The sequence below is a fragment of the Narcine bancroftii genome, chromosome 2 (assembly GCF_036971445.1).
Source record: "Narcine bancroftii isolate sNarBan1 chromosome 2, sNarBan1.hap1, whole genome shotgun sequence".
NCBI lineage: Eukaryota > Metazoa > Chordata > Chondrichthyes > Torpediniformes > Narcinidae > Narcine > Narcine bancroftii.
In genome coordinates, this window is record NC_091470.1 from 307,961,677 (window position 1) to 307,985,322 (window position 23,646).

Below are 23,646 nucleotides of genomic sequence, written 5' to 3' on the forward strand. Positions count from 1 at the left end.
AATATCTACTATCTCCCTACAGATTTGCTCCTCTAGGTCTCGGTCCCCTCCGGGTGGTCTATAATACACCCCTACAAGTGTAACCTCTCCTTTCCTACTCCTCAGTTCCACCCAAATAGCCTCCGTGGATGTGCCCTCTAATCTATCCTTCCTAGGCACCGCTGTAATATTTTCCCTGACAAGCAATGCAACCCCACCTCCTCTTGCCCCTCCGACTCTATCACACCTAAAACAACGAAACCCAGGGATATTCAGTTGCCAATCACATCCCTCCTGCAACCATGTCTCACTAATCGCTACCACATTTTCTTGCCACATTTTCATTTATGAGAATACAAACAAGGGATAGAACCACTTGATTAAAGAAGTTTTGCCAACAACACAACTCATTGATGTTTTGCATTAAATTTATAATGAACTTAATGTAATGATCCTTAACTCTGATTTACAAACAAATCTAAATACAGACTAAGATAAAGATTCAAAAAGGACAAAATTCAAACTCAATATTGTTCAGTGTTACTCCAGTGATTATATTCAAAAGACTCGATTTGAATTTGGATTTTGAATTTTATCCTTGGAGCCAAAACAAAAAGTACTGTATATACTCAGGTCAATCTCACCCTGATGTATGTATCAAACCATTAAAAAATGGCTTCTCAGCAAGATTTTGTCATAGGCAGTGAATTGCCCATACTTGCTACTGACTTCAACAAACAATAATCCACCCTGTGAGAACCTGCAGGGGAAAAAGATGTAATAAACAAGCTACTAGAAAAACTCAGAAGGTCAGGCAGCACCTCTATAAGCAAAGGGAAAGTTGCCTTTCAATTCACCCCCTGCATCTGGACCAAGGGCCTAATGATAGCCAGTATAAAGAAATGAGGGGAAGGGATGAGTCAGGAACTGGCAAATTATGGGTGAATCCAAGTGAGGTGGGGGGGGGGGGGGAGAGGGTGTTGATGGATGGATGTAGTCAGGCAGGAGTGGGAATGGTGGAGGTGGTGAAAGAGTTGGAAGCAACAGAGGGTTGCTGATCATGGAATATGATAAGAAAGTAAGGTAGTAAGTGGAACCAGATAAAAGGAAGATGGGGACAGTTGGGGAAAATGATAGGGGTCCCAAAGAGAAAGGTAGAGCCATTCTTTACAGTGAGACCAGATGCATAACATGGAGTGTCCAAATGAAATTCGCTATAAAAGTAGGGGAAAAATTCCTCAACTTAGCCGGAACTGGCACAGACAAAGTTTATGAGTGTTTTAGAAATATTCAAACACAAAAATAAGCCAATGGAAATTGCTAAATTTTGTTTCAAGGTATATTAATTTTAAAAAATGTGATGCATATTGAAATACTTAATTTTCAACAAAATAAAACATTACAGAAAACAAAAAAAATTACAGAGTGCCTTACATCCATAATCCTGCATTCAAATAATAGAGTAAGCATGAACTCAGCTTCTACAAACTAGCAAGGAATCCTTGGAACAATTCCCCACTATAAGCGTTGTGGAAATACAATAACCTCTTGCTTCCCTGGAGACTTCCATATGGGGCATGTTCCAAATATCAGTGGCAAACCATGGACAGAAACTTCATGATTTTTGCTTTTTCCTGCGGTCCCAAAGATGGTGTCAGATATAAATCAAACAAAAGTGAATACTAACAGTTTTGCTAACATTATCCTGCAAAATCCAGGCCTATAGAAGTGCAATAAATACACAATGTACTGTTTGTTGAAGAAAACCTGCATGTTAATTTCTTACATTTGTTTAGATCAGCACACTGAGATTTCTGGGTTGAGCTACCCTATTGAGTCCCGAATAAGTGGATCTCCCTCTATTACATAATCAAGTAAACTCAAAATATTTACTGAAGAGAAACACAAAGACTACAGCTGCTGGAAATAATAATAAAGAATTGCTGGAGGAACTCAACAGTTCAAACAGCATCCGTGCCTTAGAAATGGTCAGTCAACATTTTTGTCTGAACCTGTTCTCAAGACTAAAATGAAAAGGGGATAGTATCACATATATAATGGTGAAATGAACTCTGAGGAGCGACTAAGAGGCGATAAGGTACAGAACAGAATGTATCAGAGACGGAGAGACAGGTAGAGGAAGAGATGATGAGAAATTGGGGTGGGAGAAAAAAGTTTCAAAGAGAGAGAAAAAGTACAGGAGTTGGTAAACAAAGAGATGGAACAGTGGAAGCAGAAATGGATGGGGAGGGGGTATCTAAAGTTGGAAAAATTGATGCTTTCCAACTTTATGTTACCTCCATTCTCATTTGTTTTTTTACTCTTTCTATCTCTATGTACTTTACTACCTCTTCAACATTTCTTCTTCCCCTTCTCCCTCGTGGTTTCTCTGTCTACATGTCTTTCCTGTACACTTATCGCCCTTAGTCCCTCCCCCAGCTTAATTTCCCCTTCACTTTAATCTTGATAAAGGGTCTAGATGCGGAATACTGAGTAAACATTTCTCCCCATGGATGCTGTCAGCCTCATTGTTCCTCCAGCAATTTTTTGTTTGCCCAAAATATTTTTTTAAATATTTAATATCAATTTCTCAATATCATCATTACCTCTTGACTGTCTTGACTTTGCCCATGGACTTTTGGAGGAACCAAAGGAGGCCACAGACTTTCAATAAGACTGAAGAGCCCTGAAGACCTGAAGTAAAAAGTGGGGATCACATCAAAATACACTGAAATTTTATATTGGGTTAACTTATTGAGATTTTGTCAAGAAAGTGGCACAACTTGACTTTGGAATATTGAAGCAGGAGTAGATAGCAAATGTGACTTTACAATTCAAGAAAGGGGAGAGTAAACGTGACATTATCAGTTTGTTAGTAATCTGGAAAACCCCATAATCTATAAGAGTAATATCAAGATACTTAGAAAGTAATGCAAAGTTACTCCAGAGTTCTTTGAGGATGTGTAATGGAATAAGTTAATAAAATAATATGTTTAAAAATGGGGAATAAGATGAGGTAGTTTAGGCCATTTTTCACATGCAAACATCACATTACAGAACCAGAACTAGAAATAGAAACAGAGACTGAAACTGAAACAAAAAAGTAGAGAGAGAAAGAGAGTGATAAAAGATGCTGAAGTCAGTGAAAGACTGCAAAGTGAAAAGCCTGCTAAAGATCCCATTTCAAGACAGGTTTTGAGTTCCAAGTTCAGCCTATTCAAAATATCCGTAGTGGCTGGTTGTTGTATTTCTCCTGAAATATGGGAAAAGAAGAATTCTTACTTTGGGTTAATAAGGATGTTCAGTTGGCTTTGCTGGATTATGTTTCTAAATTTAAAGATCGGTTATGAAAAGTGTGGATTTTGGCTCAGAAGAATTTAACAATGACTCAGGGTAAAATGAAGCAATTATTTGACAGGAAGACTCAAATGAGAAATTTTAAGCCAGAAAATAAAGTATTAATTTTGCTTCCAACACATCACAATCCTCTTCGAACAAAATTTTCTGGACCATATGAATTAAAATCAAAATGAATGATGTTAACTATCTCATAAACACTCCAGATTGTAGGAATAAAACTCAGGTTTGTCATATCAACAAACCTGAGTTTGTTGAAGGTATATCTTACTATGAGAAAATGGTAGTGGAATCAGAGGTGTTAGTTGTTGACAGGGTTGAAGAAGTATGGATCATAAGATCATGGACACAGAATCTTGTGAGGGTAACATTAAAGAAACCATAGTTCCTGTGCACCTGTCAAACTCAACAATTTTGGAAAAGCTGAAGGAAAAGTTAGGCCATCTTAAATCACAAGCTCAAAAGCAGTTGAAGCAGTTCCTACTGAAATATACAAATTTGCATGTCCAACGAACAAAGAACATCTCTTTGCACCCACCTAAGACCTGACTGGTAACAACTTAAGTCACCAGAGCCTGTTAAATGTAATGACTGTTTAATTCTGTGCACAGCATTGAAAACTGCTGATACAAGTGAATTTGGAGAAGTGGACAGTAAATGACTGGACAGTGAAAAAGAACTAGCTTGAACACACACACACACACACACACACACACACACACACACACACGCACGCACTTAGAATTTGGAAGGGGTTAAGTAACTTAATAGTGATAAGTTAAATACTGATCTTATAATTCTGTATTAAGAAAGAAAAACCAATTTTGTTTAAGTAGCCATTGTCTTGGTGAGTTCCTGTTGATGCTAGTTTTTGAGTCCTTAGGGCTCAAAACAAGTGGGGGATCATCCGTTGCAATTTGAAATATTTGGACTTTGGGAACTATAACATTTGGAGTTTTTGTGATTTATTAGTAAATTGTTTTTTTCCAAGCTAATTTAAAGCTTGTGTGGGGAAAAACAGCACCAATGGATATTAGTGAATTTTTGGAACAGCTATCACCTGCAGAACTGCAGAGAAAAATAAATCAGGAACTGATGGTTATTGCTAGGGAATTAAAGCTTGTCGAAGTCAAGGGTTTTATGAGGAAAATAGAATTATAGTGAATTATATGATCTAGGTGAGGGAAGATTTGAAGAGGAAGACTTAGTAAATTTTCCTGAGGATAACTTTTTTGATATGCAATTACAATTGGAAAAATTGAAGTTGGAGAGAGAGAGAGAGAGAAACGGAGGTTTGAGGAATCTGAAAAATATAGGCTTTTTAAATTAGAAAAATTAAGACGGAAAGAGAGGTAAGAGAACTGAAGCTCGAACTCCTGCAGATAAGTTTATGGCTAGTAAAGATGTTAATCCAGTTCCTCCTTTCAATGAGAGTGATAATGATACATATTTTCAGTTTTTTGAAAAGTGGCTCAAAACTCACTGGCTGAAAGAAAAGTGGCCTCTTATGAACAAAGGGAAAAGCACAACTGGCAAACTCTAGTTTGAAAGCAGAGCAAATTGCAAATTATGAGACTGTTAAACAAGGAGTATTAAAAGCTTATGAATTGGTTCCAGAAGCATATAGACAAAAATTTAGGAACTTGGCGAAAGCATGGAACCAATCTTGCCCTTGAAAAATCTGAATGTTTTGACCGTTGGTGTGTCTCAAAAATAAATAATGATTTCAACAGAGTAAGAGAATTGATATTGAGGAAATTAAAGGGTGTGTTCCCAATGAGATCAACCTGGATGAGAAAGACATAGGGACGTGGCAACAACGGCTAGGTTAGTGGATGAATATGCCTTAACTCACAAAAATAAATGTCACCACAGAAAGTCTTTTCAGAAGGTTAATGTGGAACAAACCAGTAAGCCTGAAATTAAGTCTGGGAAGAATATTAAGAGAAAAGATAAAGGTAAAGTAGGAAAGGACAGAATTTCGGGATTGTCTGTTATTATTGTAAGAAACCTGCTCATGTCCTTGCAAATTGTTTAGTGCTGAAAAAGAAAAAAAGAAAAGGAGATATTACCAGAAGCATGTATTCAGATAATTGAATTTAATTAGAACAGAAGGTCCATGCCTGATAAGAATGTTTTGAATGTATTCAAACTTTTTGTATCAGAGGACTTGATTTCAGTAAAGGAAGGAACTTCCCAAGTGCCAGTTAAAATTCTCAGAGACACTAGGGCTTCCCAGTCATTGATGTTGAAGAATGTCTTAATCCTTGATCAAAAGACAGTCGTAGGCGAGACAACTTTGATTAGAGGTGTTGGTGGAGATGTAGAATCAATAGCTCTGCACAAAGTATTGTTGAATTCAGAATTAGTTAAAGGACCAGTTGTAGTGAGAGTTACTTCAATGTTACCCATGCGAGAAATTCTTGCTAGGGAATGACTTGGTGGAGGATAAAGTTGGGTCAGTGTTGAGATTAATAAATAAGCCAAGTAAGGATGAGGTTGAAGAAGATTGTGAAATATATCCTGCATGTGCTGTGACAAAGGTCTTTGTCTAAGAAAATTATGATAGCAGAGGAAGATCCAGTTGACAGAGACTTGCCCAATACTTCTGAAATAGTCTAGAAAGAGCAAGTTAAATTTGAAAGTCACGATTTGTCTTTGTCAAGGAAAGAGTTAATTAAGCAGCAAAAGACAGATTCCAATCTCACTGTCTTGAGAGAGAAGGCTGAGGATGAGGAGGAGATTAATGCCCTGTAGATATTACTGGAAGGGTGAATTGTTAATGAGGAAATCGAGACCTCGTGATATTCCTGCAAATGAAGAATGGGTGGTGATTCATCAGGTGGTCATTCCTAAAACCTACCAGAATGAAATTTTAAATTTGGTTCATATTATACCTTTGGGATGTCATCTAGGTGTAAAGAAGACCATGGTTAAAATTTTGAAACAATTTTTCTGGCCTGGTTTGAGGAAGGATGTTGTACACTGTTGCCAGACATGTCTCCTTTGACAGGTTGTGGGGAACCCTATCAAGGATCCTCCGGAAGCTCCTTTGCAACCTATTCCTGTTGTGGGGAAACCTTTCATGAGGATTATTGTGCATGTGTGGGTCCCCTGCCTAAAACAAAAGCTGGGAATCAGTACTTGCTAATAGTTACGTGTATGGAGTCCAGATTTCCAGAAGCTATATCAGTGAGGAATATCAAAGCAAAAACCGTGGTAAAGGCTTTGGAAAAACTTTCAAAGTTTTTGGGTTACCTAAGGAGATCAAGACTGATCAAGGAAGTAATTTCATGTCATGATTCTTTCAGCAGTTGATTTATGAGTTGGGAATTAAACAGATCACTTCATTGCGTAACATCCTGAAACTCAGAGAGCTTTGGAAAGATTTCATTCTTCTCTTAAAAATATGATGAGGATTTACTGTCTGAAGAATGTAAAGGATTGGGACAAAGGTATTTGCTGTAAGAGTCTGTGCAGGAATGAAGTTGTGTTTAGACATCAGGTCAGAGGACCTTTAAGGTTGGTAAAAGTACAGTGCGTTAATGAGGATGTACAGTTGAACTTGCTGGATTATGTTTCTAAATTTAAAATCGGTTACAAAAAGTGTGGATTTTGGCTCAAGAGAATTTAACAATGGCTCAGGGTAAAGTGAAGCGATTATTTGACAGGAAGACTCAAGTGAGGAATTTTAAGCCAGGAAATAAAGTGTTAATTTTGTTACCAACATATCACAATCCTCTTAGAGCAAAATTTTCTGGACCATAGTGATAAGTTAAATATTTGTCTTATTATTCTGGATTAAGAAAATAAAACCAATTTTCTTTAAGTAGCCATTGTCTTGGTTAAATTCGGTTGCTGCTTGTTTTTGAGTCCTGAGGGCTCATAACAGATGAATCAAGCAGAGTAGATGGGTGAGGGGGGGGGGGGGTTTGGATCCAACCAGATTTTCAGAAGGTTTTCAATAAGGTCACACATATCAGGTTACCAAATAAAATAACGGATTGAGAATTGGATAATGGATATAAAACAAAATATGGGAATAAAAGGGTCCTCCTTAGGCTGGCAAGTTGTAAACAGCACAGAATGACTGGGACTAGTAATTAGGCCCCAACTTAACAATGTATAACATTAGCTTGGTTAAGAAAACTAAATGTAACATTTCCAAATTAGCTGGTGACAAGAAACTGCAATAAATGAGAAACTTTTCAATAAAATAGGCTTCAAGGGAAAATGGATGATTGAGTGGGGAACAATGGTGATATAGTACAAGGTGGAAACGTGAAATGTAATCCACTTTGAGAGACAAACCAAAAATGTTGAGTATTTTTTTAAAATTTCTGAGACATCAGGAAATTATGTTCATATAAAACTGAGAATCGGTGCAGACAAGTCATTGAAAGTGAAGTAGGCATTTAGGAAGGCAAATGGTTTATTGGCCTTTACTGAAAGAGAATTTGTCCCACTAAAATATAGAGAACCTTGATTTAAAAAAAAACACCTGGAATTTTGTGGCCAGTTTTGGTCCCTTTATCGAAAAAAATTTTGTTTTGGAGGGAATGCAGCAAAGGTTCACCAGAATGGTTCAAGATGGAGAACAATACAGTAAAACTCCGATTATCCAAAATAGTCTGGACCAGGCATATGTCAGAGCAACAAACAACAATGGAAGGTTTATTAAGCATTAGTGTTTAATTCTCACCAAAAAAATGGTGGCCACCGTTAATCATCGACACCTCCCCACTGAGATCCGTGGTCCAGCCCAGAGCCTGAGGTCCACGTTCCTGCCTGAGAGCTTGAGATCCGCGCTCCTACCAAGAGCCCGAGGTCCTGCTGCTGCTGGCAGCCCAAAATCCCTAGTCAGTTCGGCTCCAAAAAGATTTCAGATAAATGAAGATTTCTGATTTGTTTCGGATATTCGCAATTATCCGAAAATTTTTTGGATAAATGAGAATTTGGAGAATCTGATCTCAGATAATTGGAGTTGTACTGTATTTGCAAATATGAGGTTATTTATTTTGGTAAGATTAATTTAAAAATACATTTTTTTTAGTGTAAAGTAACATATTAAAACAATACCCAGAAAAATATTCTATGAATCACAGAAGGTTGGCATGCAGATACAAATAGTAATTAGAAAGGGACATTTTAAATAGACTAAGAAAGTCTTGCTACAATTGTACAGGACTTTTTTGAGCCTAGTCCTATGTACAATTTTTATTGTCTGGGGCTGTTTTTATAAACCAGTGAGCCATGGCCCACTGGTGAGCTGCAGCTTGTTTCCATGTGGGACTTTAAAAAATGTTAAATAAAATACTTTAAATTAGATAAAGATGTATTCTTACATAGCTGCCTTTGACTTGAAAATATTGCTCATTCATTGCCACTAGTGGGCCATGGCAACGTTAGGCCAGAAGCCAGGAGGGTCTTAGGCTGAAAAAGATTGAAGATCACTTGATATGCTGTACAAGTTAGGATGATTGAAATCTGGGCTGTTGAACATGGGTGCCACCATCTTGGAAACAGACCTTTGAGGACATCTATGTTAAAATCGGTGCCAGCCCCATTCTAAAGGTAACCTGAATTTGCATGGGGCCAATGGATGGCACAGACAAGCAGTATAATCCTGTGAAGCAATAGTGAAAGACCATGACCTGGCTTTCTGTCTTTCCCGGATCCACACTACAACTGTTAGGCCAGGACATTGTGATGTGGACCATGGAAAAGTTAAAATATCCACAATTCTGAAGAGTTCCTTGAAAAAGTGAATCAGGCATCAAAAAAAAATTAAAGAGAGGTTAGAAACAAAAATCGAAAGAATGTTTTAACATGGATCTTTAATCATAAACCTAAGGGTATACAGGCATCTAGAATATTTTAAGAAAGAAATGTCGGAGTTATTTGGAATGATAGATTAATGAGCATGTGGATTAATGAGCATGTGGCAAAAATACTGGAATTAATTGACTGAACTATTTTTTCACGTATTGCAATGTTCTCATCATTGCCAAGCTGTCATGCAATTGATTTGGCTTTCCAGATTAAAGAATTATTTGTATACCATGAAGAAAATTTGCAAATATGGGCAGTCAAATGTGTCAAAATGAAGGTGATGCCAAAGCTCCAGTAACTTTTCCAGTTGAAACACATTGCATTGCCTTGGGGATTTTTTAAGGTGCTTAATGAGTGTGTCAGGAAGTTTCTGTGGAATGCAAAAGTGGTTAGAATCTCCATGGAAAAGTTAACATGGGATAATAAATTGGGGGGGGTTTAAAATTACCTGACTTTAAAGAGTATTAATGGGCATCCCAGGTGAGATTTATCAGCTTTCTATTCGAGGGAGAAGGGGCCCCAGCATGGCCGCAAATTGGGCCGCATTCATTAGGTAAAGAGATTGCCAAAGAATTTATTTATAAATGGGATGCAAAACTACTCTTAAAGAAAATGGATAACCCCACCCTAAAACATGTACTTCAGACGTGGAAAAGGATAAAACAAGGTATTGGATGGAAGGTAGAGATATCCCCCAAAATGCCCCTGACTCAGAATAATTTAATATCCTTGACTCCAGGCCATAAGATCTTGGACTCCTGGTGCCAGAGGGGGATCAGGTGTATCGAGGATTGTCATGAAGGAGGGCATCTTATGTCATTTGAGCAACTGAGAAGCAAGTATAATTTGTCCAACAGAACATTCTTCTGCTATATCCATCTTTAAATCTGTATGGATACAGTTGCAACATTGGGTTATGTCTTTGCCCTGTGCTTCTTGGCACAAACGGGCCTGGAGGATGAACTGCAGACATGTTAGTTTGACATCTGGTGGTTGGATACTGATAGATAAAATCAATCAAGATGTGTTTCACAAACATTTCTCGGACTAGTTGACCCTGTATTGAATGAGCCCAGAAGTATTGAACTGCACGTTTTACAAACATTTCTACGTCTGATTCCACCTGCATTGAACTCACCCATCGTTATTGAATGAAGATCTACCGGGACCAATGCCTGAAGAGGGTGCACAAAATCAGTGAACCGGTGCGGACTCGAAAGGCCAACATGGCCTGTTTCTGCTCTGTAAATGGTTATATGGTTATATCTGCAAATAAGATCTTTTTTAAGGGAAAAATTGGGACCAGCAATGACACTACCTGAATCCAGCGATATGGAAATTCTAATTCGAAAGGGGAATGTGTGTAAATTTATTTCCAAGATGTATTACATATTCCAAAGTGAGGGTCCAAAACTGGCCCTACAAAGGTCGAGTGAGAGATGGGAGTCGGACTTGGGTACAACATTTAATAAAGGGTGGCAGGACCTGTGTCTGGACAGTGTGATGAGGAATGCCAACGCCAGATACAGGATGGTGCAGTACAACTTCCTACACCAGTTGTACCTTACACTCAGAAACTACACAGATCAAAGTCTGAGATTTCAGAAATGTGTTTTAGATGTGGCGGTGGGAATTTCATCCACTCTACCAGGCTGTGCGCAAAGGTGAGACCTTTTGGGAAGAGCAAGGGGATATTCTAAAAAAAAATTATGTGGATTTTCCACAGGACCCGGAGCTGTTCCTCTTGGGGGATATTGGAGAAGTGCAATTTAGACTGACTAAATTCCAAATCTTGGTTGCAAAGGCAGCTTTGGGTGTAGCCAGGAAGTATATAGTGGTTTCGTGGAAGTCCGACTCACAGCTAAATACCACATGATGGAAAATGGAAATGCAGATTTGTTGGAGTGTGGCAATCTTTCTTAAAGTACATTGGTTCTCAGATATATTGATTACCCCCCTCCCAACCCCCTTTTAAATAGGGATTAGGATAAATTATCCCAGAATGCCCAGACATCTGATTACAGAAATAGGACTTGATGCAGCGACGCACCTCCCCTTTTATTTTCAGGTCCTTAGTTTCCTTTACTTTTGAGTTTTCTTTTTAGTGTTTTCTTTGAATGGCATTGCCATTGTGATTTCTTTTCATTACAGGTCTTGATAGAGGCAATGATGAATGGGATTGAGATACGTTTTGGGTGGGTGGGGGCTGGGACAAATACGGACATTGGGTATGCATATGTACATGAATGGTGCTGTTTATTGGATTTTGTAATTCTGTGAAAACTAAAATAACATATTCAAAAAAAATTTGCAAATACTGTCACACCCTGATAATGAAGACACACAGGAGAATCTGGTCAAACACAGTCTGCTGGAGAAACTCGGTGGGTCAAGCTACATCAGTGGAAGAAAAAGAATGGTTGTGTTTTAAACCAAAACTCCTCGATGAAAAGTTTCTGCTTGAAACATCGACCATTCTTTTTCTCCCAATGATGCTGCTTGATTCAGCAGACGATGTTTGACACACCTTGGTTGTGCTTTATTCTTGTTTATTGCATAAGGCACTGATTGCCTCAGTCTGTGTAGTATCTTTTGGAAGAGGAAAAACCTGTTCAACCAGAGTTTAGTATTACACAGTTGGACCATACACTGAAAATAATACTGCAAAAAGACACCAGTCAGCCAGTCACAAACATGTCCCAGCTTGTTCAGATTGCCATTTTACAACCAATTCACCTGCTAATAATTTGAGGCAATCAAAAAAATTAAATCAGAACAAAGTATATAATAGTTGCTCATTCAAAGCAGCCACTGCTGTGAAATCTTTCTTTGATTTGATTTGATGGTGTTTAAAGAGACTTGGCTGATGCAAGGACAGGAATGACTGATGCTGGTATCAGGGTTTAGATGTTTAAAGATGATATGATGGGAGGTAAAAAGGGGAGGCAGTCACATTATTGGTCAGGGATAGTATCTTAGCTGCAGAAAGGGAGTACACTGTGGAGGGAGTGTCTACTGAGTTGGTGTGGGTGGTCATCATAATTAGAAAGGGAGCAATCACTGTTTTGGGAGTAGTCTATTTGCTCCCAAATAGCCCTTGGGACAGAGGAACAGATTAGTAGGCAGATTTTGGAATGGAGCAGAAACAATAGGGTTGTTGTTTTGTTTTTTCTTTATTTTTTATTTTTTTGCAAGGACACTGCCACTCACACCGAGCCCGAAGCACAGTCAGGGTTGTTGTTACGGCACTTCCTTATTGCAAGAGGGTAGATGGGCAGAATTTGTCAGATGTATCCAAGAAGGATTCCAGCCGACGAGAGGAAAGGCCATACTGGATTTAGTACTGTGCAAATGAACTTGATCAGGTAACAGATCTCTTGGTGGGGTAGCATTTCAGTGGTAGTGACCACAACTCCCTGAGCTTTAGAAGTAAAACATGAAAATCCGTAGACACTGTGGTTGAAGTAAAAATACACACAATGCTTGAGAAACTCAGCAGGTCAAACAGGTCCTTTATATAGCAAAGGTAAAAATACATAACTGATGTTTCAGGCTTGAGGCCTTCATCAAGGTATGGAAAAATGTTGGCAAGCGTCCAAGAAAGGGGGGAAGGCGTGGTCGCAAAGGCAGGAGGTGATAGGTGGAGAAGGGTGGGAGGGGACAGCAGCAATCAAGGGGAGGAGGGATGGTTAGGTGAAGGGAGAAGGAAGGGAGGGAGGAGAACTGGAAAGGAGAATGGAAGGAGGGAGGGGAAAGAGGAGAGTAGGTTAGCAGAAACCCGGAGCTTTAACATTGCTATGAAAAAGGATAAAAGCAGACAAAATGTTTAATAGGGAAAGGATAATTATGATGGGATGAGGCAGTAACTAGGGAGAGTAAATTGGGAACAAATATTCTCAGAAGTAATGTGGAGGATGTTTAAAGACCACTTTTGCAGGGTTCTGGATCGATTTGTCCCACGGAGTCAGGGACAAGATGGTAGGAAAAGGAAACCATGGTTGACAAAACAGGTGATTCAGCTAATTACGAGGAAGAAAAAAAACATAGATTTAGGAAGCAAAAAACAGGAAAGGCTCGTGAGAATCTTATGTTAGCCAGGAAGGATCTTAAGAAGAGAAGAGAAGAGCTAGAAGGGGGCATGAGATGGCTTTGGCAAGTAGGATTAAGGAAAACCCAAAGGCATTTTATGCATACGTGAAGAACTAAAGGATGATGAGAGTGAAGCTAGGGGCACTTAAGGATAAAGGAGACAAAATGTACCTGGAGGTAGACGAGTTTGGGGAGGTCCTAAATGAATACTTTGCATCAGTATTCACCAGAGAAAAGGTCCTTGGTCAAAGTGAGGTCAGAATAGAACAAGTTCTTGTGTTGGACCATTTTGAGATTAAGAAAGTGCTGGAATTATTAAAAACATTAGGATTGATAAGTCCCCAGGGCCAGATGAGAAAAACCCCAGGTTTCAAAGGTAAGGAAGAAACGAGATTGCTTGGGTGTTGGCGACAGGATAGGTGCCAGCAGATTGGAGAACAGTAAGTTAGGTCCCCTTGTTTAAAAAAAGGTAATAGGGAGAATGCAGGGAATGAGAGACCAGTGAATCTTACATCAGTGGTGTGCAAACTATCGGAGACAATTCTTAAGAACAAGATTTAAGAGCATTTAGAGAACTACAGCCTTCTCAGGGATAGTCAGCATGACTTTGTGAGGGGAAAGTCATGTATCACAAGCTTAATTGAGTTTTTTGAGAAAGTAACAAAAGAAATTGATGGAAATAAGGCAGTAGATGTGGTGTACTTGTAAGGCTTAACAAGGTCCCACATAGGACACTGGTTTACAAAGTCATGAGGCATGGGATCCATGGAACTTGGCTGTGTGGATTCAGAATTGGCTTGCCTATAGAAAGCAGAAAGTAGATATGCATGGGAAGTATTCTGCCTGGAGGATAGTAACTAGGGGAGTACTACAAGGATCTGTTCTGGGACTCCTGGTTTTTTGTGATTTTTATAAATAACCTCGATGAAGAAGTGGAATGATGGGTCAGTAGTTTACAGATGATATGAAGGTTGGAGGTGCTGTGGATAGCATTGAAGCCTGTTGTAGGTAACAACAGTATATAGACAGGGTAGAGAGTTGGGGAGGGGGATGGGGGACTGGCAAATGGAGTTCATTCTGGATAAGTGTGAGGTGATGCATGTTGGTGGGTCAAACCTGAAGCAGAATATATGGTTAATGTTAGGATACTTCATAGTGTGGAAAAATAGAGGGTCCTTGGGACCTACATCCGTAGATCTCTCAAGTTCGCTGCAGTTACAAAGGCCTATGGTATGCTGGGCTTAATTAATTGGAGGAATGAGGTAATTTTGTATGTTTATAAATCTCTGGTGAGACCACACTTAGAATATTGTGTTAGTTCTGGTCACCTCATAACAGGGAAAATGTGGAATCTGTGGAGAGCGTGCAGAGGAGATTTACCAGGATGTTGCCTGAATTGGAAAATATGTCATGAGGCAAGGTTAGCAGAGCTGGGGTTTTTCTCTTTGGAGCAAAGGAGGCAGAGAGGTGAATTTGTAGAGGTCTTCAAGATTATGAGAGTCATTGATAAGGTGGACAGTCAGCATCTTTTAGCCTGGGCGGGAGCAGCAAACACCAGAGGACATCTGTACAAAGTGAAAGGAGGAAAGTTTAGGGGAAACATCAGGGGTAAGTTTTTTTACACAGAGTTGCGGGTGCTTGAAATGGATTGCCAGGGATGATGGTGGAGGCTGGACCAATAGGGGCATTAAGCGACTCTTAGACAGGCACATGGATGAAAGAAATATACCGAGTTATGAGGTAGGGAGTGTTTAGTTTTTTTCTGGGAGGTATATATGGGTCGACACAGCATTTTGACTATTGTGCAGTAATGTTCTATGTTAAAATAATGTGGTAAGCAGTATATTATTTTTTTAATTTAGGAAGCTGAAATGCTGTTCCCACAGAAGATATTCCATTTCAAAATAAATAAAAGCAACCATTCTTCCTTATGTGGCTTGGTTAGTGTAATGGTTAGCGCAATGCTTTTACTGACCCAGTGACCCGGGTTAGGAATTTGTATGTCCTCCCTGTATCTGCATGGGTTTCCTCCAGGTGCTCCAGTTGTCTCCCACCCTTCAAAACATACAAGGGTTGTAGATTAATTGGATGAAATTAGGCAGGACAGGCTCATGGGCTGGAAGGTCCTGTTATTGCGCTGTATGTCTAAATTTAAAACCTTAAAATAAAAAAGTAATTATCTATTCACAGAGTAGGGTAGCAAAGGATTCCCAATGAATAGAATAGAAACTTCTGATATGGAAGAGGACTGCAAATGATTAACATATCAGGTGGATGATCTTTCACCAAAATAAAAGATTGCTGATCTGAAATTCATCTCCATGTCATACTGTCTCAAGTACTGCATATATTTTGGATTTTCATTTTTTTTCCATTTATTTAGAATATAAGATATGCAAACTCTTGGAAAAATGTGAATCATTTTGTTTTACTCGGCAAAAGTTGGTAGGGGAGAAGACTGTAAGTCTGGTTATAAAGCAGCAGATCTTCTGATGAAAGATTAGTGACCTGAAACATTAGTGAACAAAGAGAAGTCAGAGGGACTCAATGAGTTGCCAGCATCCATGGATGGAGATGGTCAGTAAATATTTTGGGTCAAACTCTTTTTCAAGGCCTGAAACATTAGTTTATTTCTCCTTGGATGCTAACTAGACTTGGTGGCCCATTTAAGAGCACAATTCAAAAGCAAGAGACCCAGAGGGAAAAAAGAGATTGAAAATTGCATTGGTGAGAGAGGGAATTTCAGTGCTTGGAGTACTCCACTTTATTAATCTTAACAAAATATTGTTTGAAGCTGGTAACACTGGATCTCCTGGCTTTTGTGTGAAAAGCTCCCTCAGAGATGCTTTTTGTTTGCTTTCCAAAACCAGGTATTATTTAATGCAATAAACTTTGCTCCTTTTATTGCAAATCAAAAATAAAGATTCGCAATGGCAGAAACAAGATACAGTCTGCAAAAACATTTAGATATTCTTAAAAAAAAATGTATTCTCATTTGAAATCAAGCTTGTAAAATATGCTAACGGGCAAACCAATATTGTTATGTTACACAGAAAATATAAAAACCAAGAATAATCCTTCCCCCTTTATATATGTAATTTCACCTTTTTATTTTTGTCTTGATGAAGGGTTAAAAAAATGCCACTGGTGACCCAGGGTTACTTTCAGTGGGCTGCAGAACCCCCATTACTTACTCCAAAATATTGATTGACCATTTCTATCCATATATGCTATTTGAACTTCTGAGTTCTGCAAATCTTTGCTCAATATTTTGTATGGTTTTGATCAGCTAGTGGTAATCGCTTTCACCAATAAATGTATCTTGTCCATTCTTCCTTGTTACCTTCCTCTGGTTGTTCTCTGTAGAATCTTCATTCCTCTCAGGTAGCAAGTCTTTCCCTCCCAGCATGAATTTTGTGCCTGCAAGTCCTCTTCCATTGAGCAAAATGTGTGCTGGTGAACTTCACTAAATAAACCATACATGTCTTGTACCAGAAGACACAGCCTTAAGGAAACAAAAATATTAAACACATTAGTTTCATTTCTGAAATGGTTATCTTTTCTCTGAAGATGAATTATTTTTCCAATTGACAAAATTCTGAATCGTTATTGTTAAACATTGTTAGCTATTTGTTTTTAAAATTTTAGTTAACTTCATACAAATTATCTCAAATAAACACTCTGATTTATATAAATCAGGTTTTGAAGAATTGGGAATAAAAATAATGTGATAACCATTGGGATAGATTTGCATATTATAATGCATAGTAGTAGAAATAAACAAAATTATGGAGTGACTATGAACTCACACATTCCATATCCCTCAGCCAGACAATGATTGTCCAGAGGTTTGCACACTGTACATGTATTTTGTTAATTAAAAGGTTACACCACATAAATACAATAATTTAATCTCCTCTTTTTTGTTAAACTTCAATGTGCAAAGGGATATAATGTGATGTGTTCGTTCCTCATCTCAGGAATAGCACCAGAACTTGGAGACACAACACAAATCCTATCCGTATTCTAACTGTAATAATTCATAAATAACTAAATAATTATCAAGTTTTCTTAGTTGTAATCTGTATTGACTAGGACTAAGCAGTGATATATGTGGTGACAGCAAGTTATGACAGTCTACCAGTTTGGTTACTGCATTCGTACAGAGGCCTGGATAGTTCAGCCAGAAATATAAATTTTAATCTCCCACAGATGCTGTGGAAATTAAAATTCAAATAATTAAATATAATGTAATAAAAGATATTGTATCAATAATGTGAGAGATGAGTAAAACTAATAGGAAAATATGAGAGATGAAGAAAGCTAGTATGGATATATGTGTAATGAATAAAGCCAGTTTGAATAGGATAAGGGTAGATAATAGAATGTAAGAAGTAAAGTTAGTCTGAATAAGATAAGGGTCTTCTAGCCTTGCCTTAGACAGAGTCAGCAAGTTCTGCATAGAGTTAGTAAGCCCTGAGGGTTGAGAAGGTGTGAATAAGGACAAAGGCAGGTTTGTGAATAAGGAATAAGGTCAATGACATGATGGGACACAGACAGGATACCCCATGGTCCTCCAAGTTCACAGAAACAGCACATAGGCAGACAGGATTGCCTAATGCCAAACTCATCCAGGAGGCAGAAGAATGTAAGGGGGAGGGTCCTTCTATACTGAAATAAACTGTATAAAAGTTGGGTGAGCCCCAGTGTGTGTGTGTATTCCCAGGGTAAGGGGAAGCACCCAACTTTGCATTGTTGTATAATAAATGTTCTTTGTTCTCAATTTTTGTCTCGAGCAATTTCTGTGAAAGTACTTCTGTTTCTCACAAATGGGGCTTGTCCGGGATCCCACTCCCTCCACTGACAGAGTGCCCGACAACGAGGGTAGGTGCACCCCGGCTGATTCAGCTGGACTCACAGATGACGGGTGACTGGTCAGTGGATGAAGCGAGTGATATCAGAGAAGAGGCATTGAGACAAACGATGGGAAGACGATAAGAAAGCGCGCTAAGAATAGCTACTGGATCCCGGTAAGAGGAATTTTACTTACTTGTCAGTATGGGAGGTGTGAGTAGCAAGGGAAATAGTCCTAAGGAAGGACGGGACGATCAGATAACTAAGCAAAGTCCGTTAGGATTAATGCTATCTGATTGGGGTGCGGGGAGAACCCACGGGAAAGACAAACAGACCATGGTCAGGTATTGCTGTCTGGAATGGGTTAAAAACCCGATAAAAGGGAATTCGGTATATTGGCCAAAGTTCAGATCCGATGAGGACTGGATGTGTCAGGCATTTAACATCTGGCTCTATCAAAATCAAAGAGATAATATTGAGAGCAGAGAATATGCAGCCTGCTGGCTCAGTGGATCGGTTGATCAACTGGTTTTGAATGAAAAGGAATGTAAGGACAAGAAGGATGAGGAACCTTTTGTCCCTGAAACACAAAGATGGGATGTATTACATTCCCTTCCTCCACCTTATGCTCTTCCTATGCCGGCTCCTATCTTTCCCCTCTCTCCTATGCTCTACCCTTCTTCACCTTCCCCTCCTCCCCCACAGCTAAAGAAAGAATAAAGTAGGGGTGGTATGATGACCCGTTCACAAAGTACTAGATTACCACCTCAATTGACAAGAGAGGGAGGAGACTGATTCAAAACCCTCCAGGAGGGAAGTGCAGAACCCTTTGATTCATTTCCCAGAGAGCAGGAACCTAGACATTATAAAGGAGAGGATAAGCCAGAAATTAACTGGATGAGACCTTTACGGGAAGTTCCCGTGGGAGGGGGTCTTGGTTTCGTAAATGTGCCCCTGACTAGTACGGAGGTGCGTAACTTTAAGAGAGAAATGACCTCCCTGATAGAGGATCCTCAGGGATGTGCCGAACAATTAGATCAATTTTTGGGACCAAATATATGGGATGAGTTAACATCGATCTTTAGGGCTCTGTTCACTTTGGATGAACGTGGAATGATTCGCCAGGCAGGGATTAGAGTCTGGGATAGGGAACACCAAGGGGGACCAGAGGCGATACCTGGGGAACTTAAATTCCCCCTGGCAAAACCAAATTGGGATAAGAATACTAATGATGGTCGCACATTAATGGAGGAATATAGGGTTAATCTGATAAAAGGAATCAAGGAATCTGTTCCAAAGGGACAGAATTTTAAGAAAACATTTGAGGTTCCCCAAGGTCCCGATGAGACCCCCTCTGCATTTCTGAATAGATTGCGTACGGCCATACAGCAATATGGGAGTCTGGATATAGAATCTCCAGCGGGTGAACAATTGGTATTAACGTGCTTTGTTACAAATTGAGCCCCAGACATTAGAAGGAAATTGCAGAAGACTGAGAATTGGCATGAACAGGGAATAACACAGCTTTTACAGATTGCACAAAGAGCAGACGTCCAGAGGTCTGAGGATAAACTGAAAGGAAAGGCTAAGATTTTGATGCAGGCAGTCAAGGAAGTCATGGAGGGACAGCAAGGAAAGGGTAGGGGTTGTGTGCCAGCTCCTGGACATTGGGAGGAGCTCCGGAAGTGGGAGAATAGAGACCAAAGCAGGGGCAAGGGTAGAGGGGAATTCCGGGGACGACGACCATTCCCGGGACCTCGTGGTAATCCCGGTAGGAATTGGGAAACAGGAGCATTAGTTTGCTACCATTGTAAAAAGGAGGGACCTTTTAAGAGAGAATGCCCAATGCGAGCCAGGGAGACAAGATCTTACGCACTGATGGAAGCAGATTATGAATAGGGGGTCACGGTTCTCAGTCAATACACACCGTGGGGCTGCACGAAGAACCATTGGTAAATTTAAGCATAGGACCCCACAGTGACAAGATTACCTTTTTAGTAGATTCTGGGGCAGCCCGGTCTAGTATTTTACAACCACCCGAGGGTGTTAAGATAGAGGGGACAGTGATGACTTCGGGAGTAGGAGGAAGAGATTTTATGGTCCCTGTATTAAGGGATGTAAGAATACAAATGGGAGAGAAGATAGTAACGGAGGACATTCTACTAGTTCCCCAAGCTGGAGTTTGTTTGTGAGGACGAGATTTACAGGACCAATTGGCTATCGGCACCAGACCACAGGAATCAGGTATCGGGGTTCAATTGTATGTATTAACCGAGGAGGATCAGGAACTAATAAATCCTGGAGTACGGGCAAAAAGAGGCAATAGAGGAGTGTTAGATATTCCTCCCCTGCAAGTTACTTTAAAAGATCCTGAGCAAGTAATTAGATGAAAGCAGTATCCAATTCCGATGGCTGGCCGAAAGGGGCTGCAGCGTGTAATATGACCAGTTAGTGAAAGATGGTATACTCGAACCTTGTATGTCACACCTCCTGGTGATGGTAGATCATTTCACACGATGGGTTGAGGCTTTCCCGACCCCTAATGATCGTGCCAGCACCGTTATCTGGATACTACTGGAGTCTGTGATTCCACGATATGGTATGATTCAAACCATTGACTCAGATCAAGGTACACATTTTACCTCTCAGGTACTCCAGGATGTGTGTAAAATATTGGGAATAGATTGGCAGCTGCATACCCCATGGCACCCCCAGAGCTCAGGCCGTGTTGAACGAATGAATCAGACCTTGAAAAATCAGCTCACTTGACTTCATGAGGAAACTGGTCTCTCCTGGATTAAATGCTTACCCTTAGCTTTAATCAGGACTTGCACAGCCCCTCGTAAGGATCTTGCTGTCTCAGCATATGAGATGATGTTTGGTCTTCCTTACATGGGATTCCACATTAATACCCCTACCCTTGAGGCTAACGACCAGAATATATCCAAATATTTAAAGGGACTTTCTGCCTCTCTATACGAATTAAAACGGAAGGGTTTATTAGCTCAAAACCCACCCCTGGAGTATCCTATTCATTCTATTAAACCTGGTGATTGGGTATATGTAAAAGCATGGCAAGATCACCAACTAAAACCTATCTGGGTTGGCCCCTATTGTGTACTTTTGATTACAGACACTGCCGTGCGAACGAAAGAAAGGGGATGGAGCCACATACAACGAATTAAACGAGCTGCTGATCCACGGACTAACGACAATGATAATCTATCCTCCACCTGGCATGCAGTGCCTCATCCTTCTGATCTAAAAGTTACACTATGCCGGGAAAAAGTGCTGTAATGCTGTTTTTACGATTTGTTGTTATGTTTACTCGTTGGTTCCCAATTTTTGGGAAATCACCTAATTGCTCACGATGTATTAAGTCCTCCTGGAACAGGGGCAGCAGAGGTGACAATTATTTACCTTTAGAATGTAGACAGGGCACAGGTATAGAGTATAGTCATAGTGGGGTATGGGTTAATATAGGATCCCAACATGGACCAGGGGAACAGAACGGCCCTAGGGGAGTAGATTTGATTTGTATTTCAGCCTCTACAGGTATTAAAAAGAGGAGTTTTAAAGAGATAGCACAAAGAAGATGGTGGGACAATGACAGACAGAATGTTAGTCAGGATTGTACATGCAGCAGAGATAGAGTGAATACATGTGCTAATGTTCACAGACAGGCTGCAACTCACAGGTTCAGTGATACTTATGCTAATATTCGCAGACAAGCTGCAACTCACAGGTTAAGTGACAAGAAACAGCCCTCCCCAACTTGGTCTCCTGTAAATCATCCTTTGGGTCACACACAAATTCAGAATGTTAAGAACCACCACTGTAAGGGGAGTTCCAGTTGTAAACGACGTAAGCTGCTCCAGAACACCACAGCTGCTTGGCATTTAAATCGTTTAATCAGATTCCAGGCAGCCTTGGAGATCATCACCGAACAGACAGCGATGGCCCTGAATTTATGGGCTGAAGAAAGACGACAGATATGAGCCACAGTTCAACAAAACCACCTGGCTCTCGATTACTCGTTGGCTGCTGAAGGCAGCATTTGTGAACGACTGGTTAATGACAATGCTCACAACGGTCAGGCGGTTAAAGACACTTCTTCAGGAGTTCGAAAATCTTCCCATGCCCAGGTTCAGACTTGGCAACCTTGGTCCGTTGTGGGATGGACTAGACTTTTTATTGGTAACTGGAGTCTGATACCCACAGCCCTTACAGCAGCTGGACTCGCTATTCTGGCCATTATGGTGCTCCCTTGCCTAAAGACTTGTGTGCAGTATTTAATTCAACGGACCCCTCGTCAGATCACTATAACCCAAAGGATGTATGTTTCCCAAATTCTGTCTGATGATGCTGAAACTGCAGTTCGTTTACTGACTCGCTGGGAAAAAGACCAAGTTTACAAGTAATACATTCCAGTTGAGAATTCACGAAGCGTAGCTAAAAGAAAAGTGAGGATTGTGAGAGATGAGTAAAACTAATATGAAAATATGAGAGATGAAGAAAGCTAGTATGGATATATGTGTAATGAATAAAGCCAGTATGAATAGGATAAGGGTAGATAATAGAATGTAAGAAGTAAAGTTAGTCTGAATAAGATAAGGGTCTTCTAGCCTTAGACAGAGTCAGCAAGTTCTGCATATAAGAGTTAGTAAGCCCTGAGGGTTGGGAAGGTGTGAATAAGGACAAAGGCAGGTTTGTGAATAAGGAATAAGGACAATGACATGATGGGACACAGGATACCCCCTGGTCCTCCAAGTTCACAGAAACAGCACATAGGCAGACAGGATTGCCTAATGCCAAACTCATGGAGGAGGCAGAAGAATGTAAGGGGGAGGGTACTTCTACTGTATAAAAGTTGGGTGAGCCCCAGTGTGTGTATGTATTCCCAGGGTAAGGGGAAGCACCCAACTTTGCATTGTTGTATAATAAATGTTCTTTGTTCTCAATTTTTGTCTCGAGCAATTTCTGTGACAGTACTTCTGTTTCTCACAATAATAATCACTCTGAAACTGCTGTATTTTCTTAACCTATTTGCTTCAATAAAGTTCTTATCTGGAGAAAATCTATCATACTTAATAGATCTAGCTGAAAAGTGAATACACACCCACAAATGTGGTTAACTCTTAAATGTCTTCAAAAATGGCCCAGCAAGCAGCATACTATCCTTCTGGAACCAATTAGCGACAAACAATGAAAAGTGACTTGTCAGCAATGGTCAGAGAATGTTTTATTTATTTGTTTTACACAAAACTAGTTCAGATTTCTGAGTTTGTATTTCCATCTCTAATCCAGAATAATATTTTTCGAAGCCTAAGTGCAGATACCAAGGCTGAAAAAAGAAGATTAGAGAGACACAGGCGAATGTATTTGCTGCAATCTGAAGCTAAACACAATCTGCTGCAGAATCTCAGTAGGTCGAGCAGCATCAGTGGGAGAAAAATGGTCACCATTTTGAGCTGGAGCCCTTCATCAAGACTGGAATTGCAGAGAGAAGCCTATCCAAAGAGGACAGGGTTGGAG

At 39.8% G+C, this 23,646-nt stretch overlaps 1 protein-coding gene across 10 annotated transcripts in view; it reads right to left on the bottom strand.

Moving 5' to 3' along the window:
• spidr (scaffold protein involved in DNA repair) overlaps positions 1 to 23,646 on the bottom strand; it is a 343,155-nt gene that overhangs the window by 44,356 nt on the left and 275,153 nt on the right. For all 10 annotated transcript variants that reach the window (XM_069921553.1, XM_069921551.1, XM_069921559.1 and 7 more), the window contains 2 exons: positions 16,601 to 16,762; positions 2,586 to 2,673 (listed from right to left, as the gene is read on the bottom strand). In XM_069921553.1, coding sequence (XP_069777654.1) covers positions 2,586 to 2,673; positions 16,601 to 16,762 — 250 coding nt within the window. The remainder of the gene's footprint in view (positions 1 to 2,585; positions 2,674 to 16,600; positions 16,763 to 23,646) is intronic.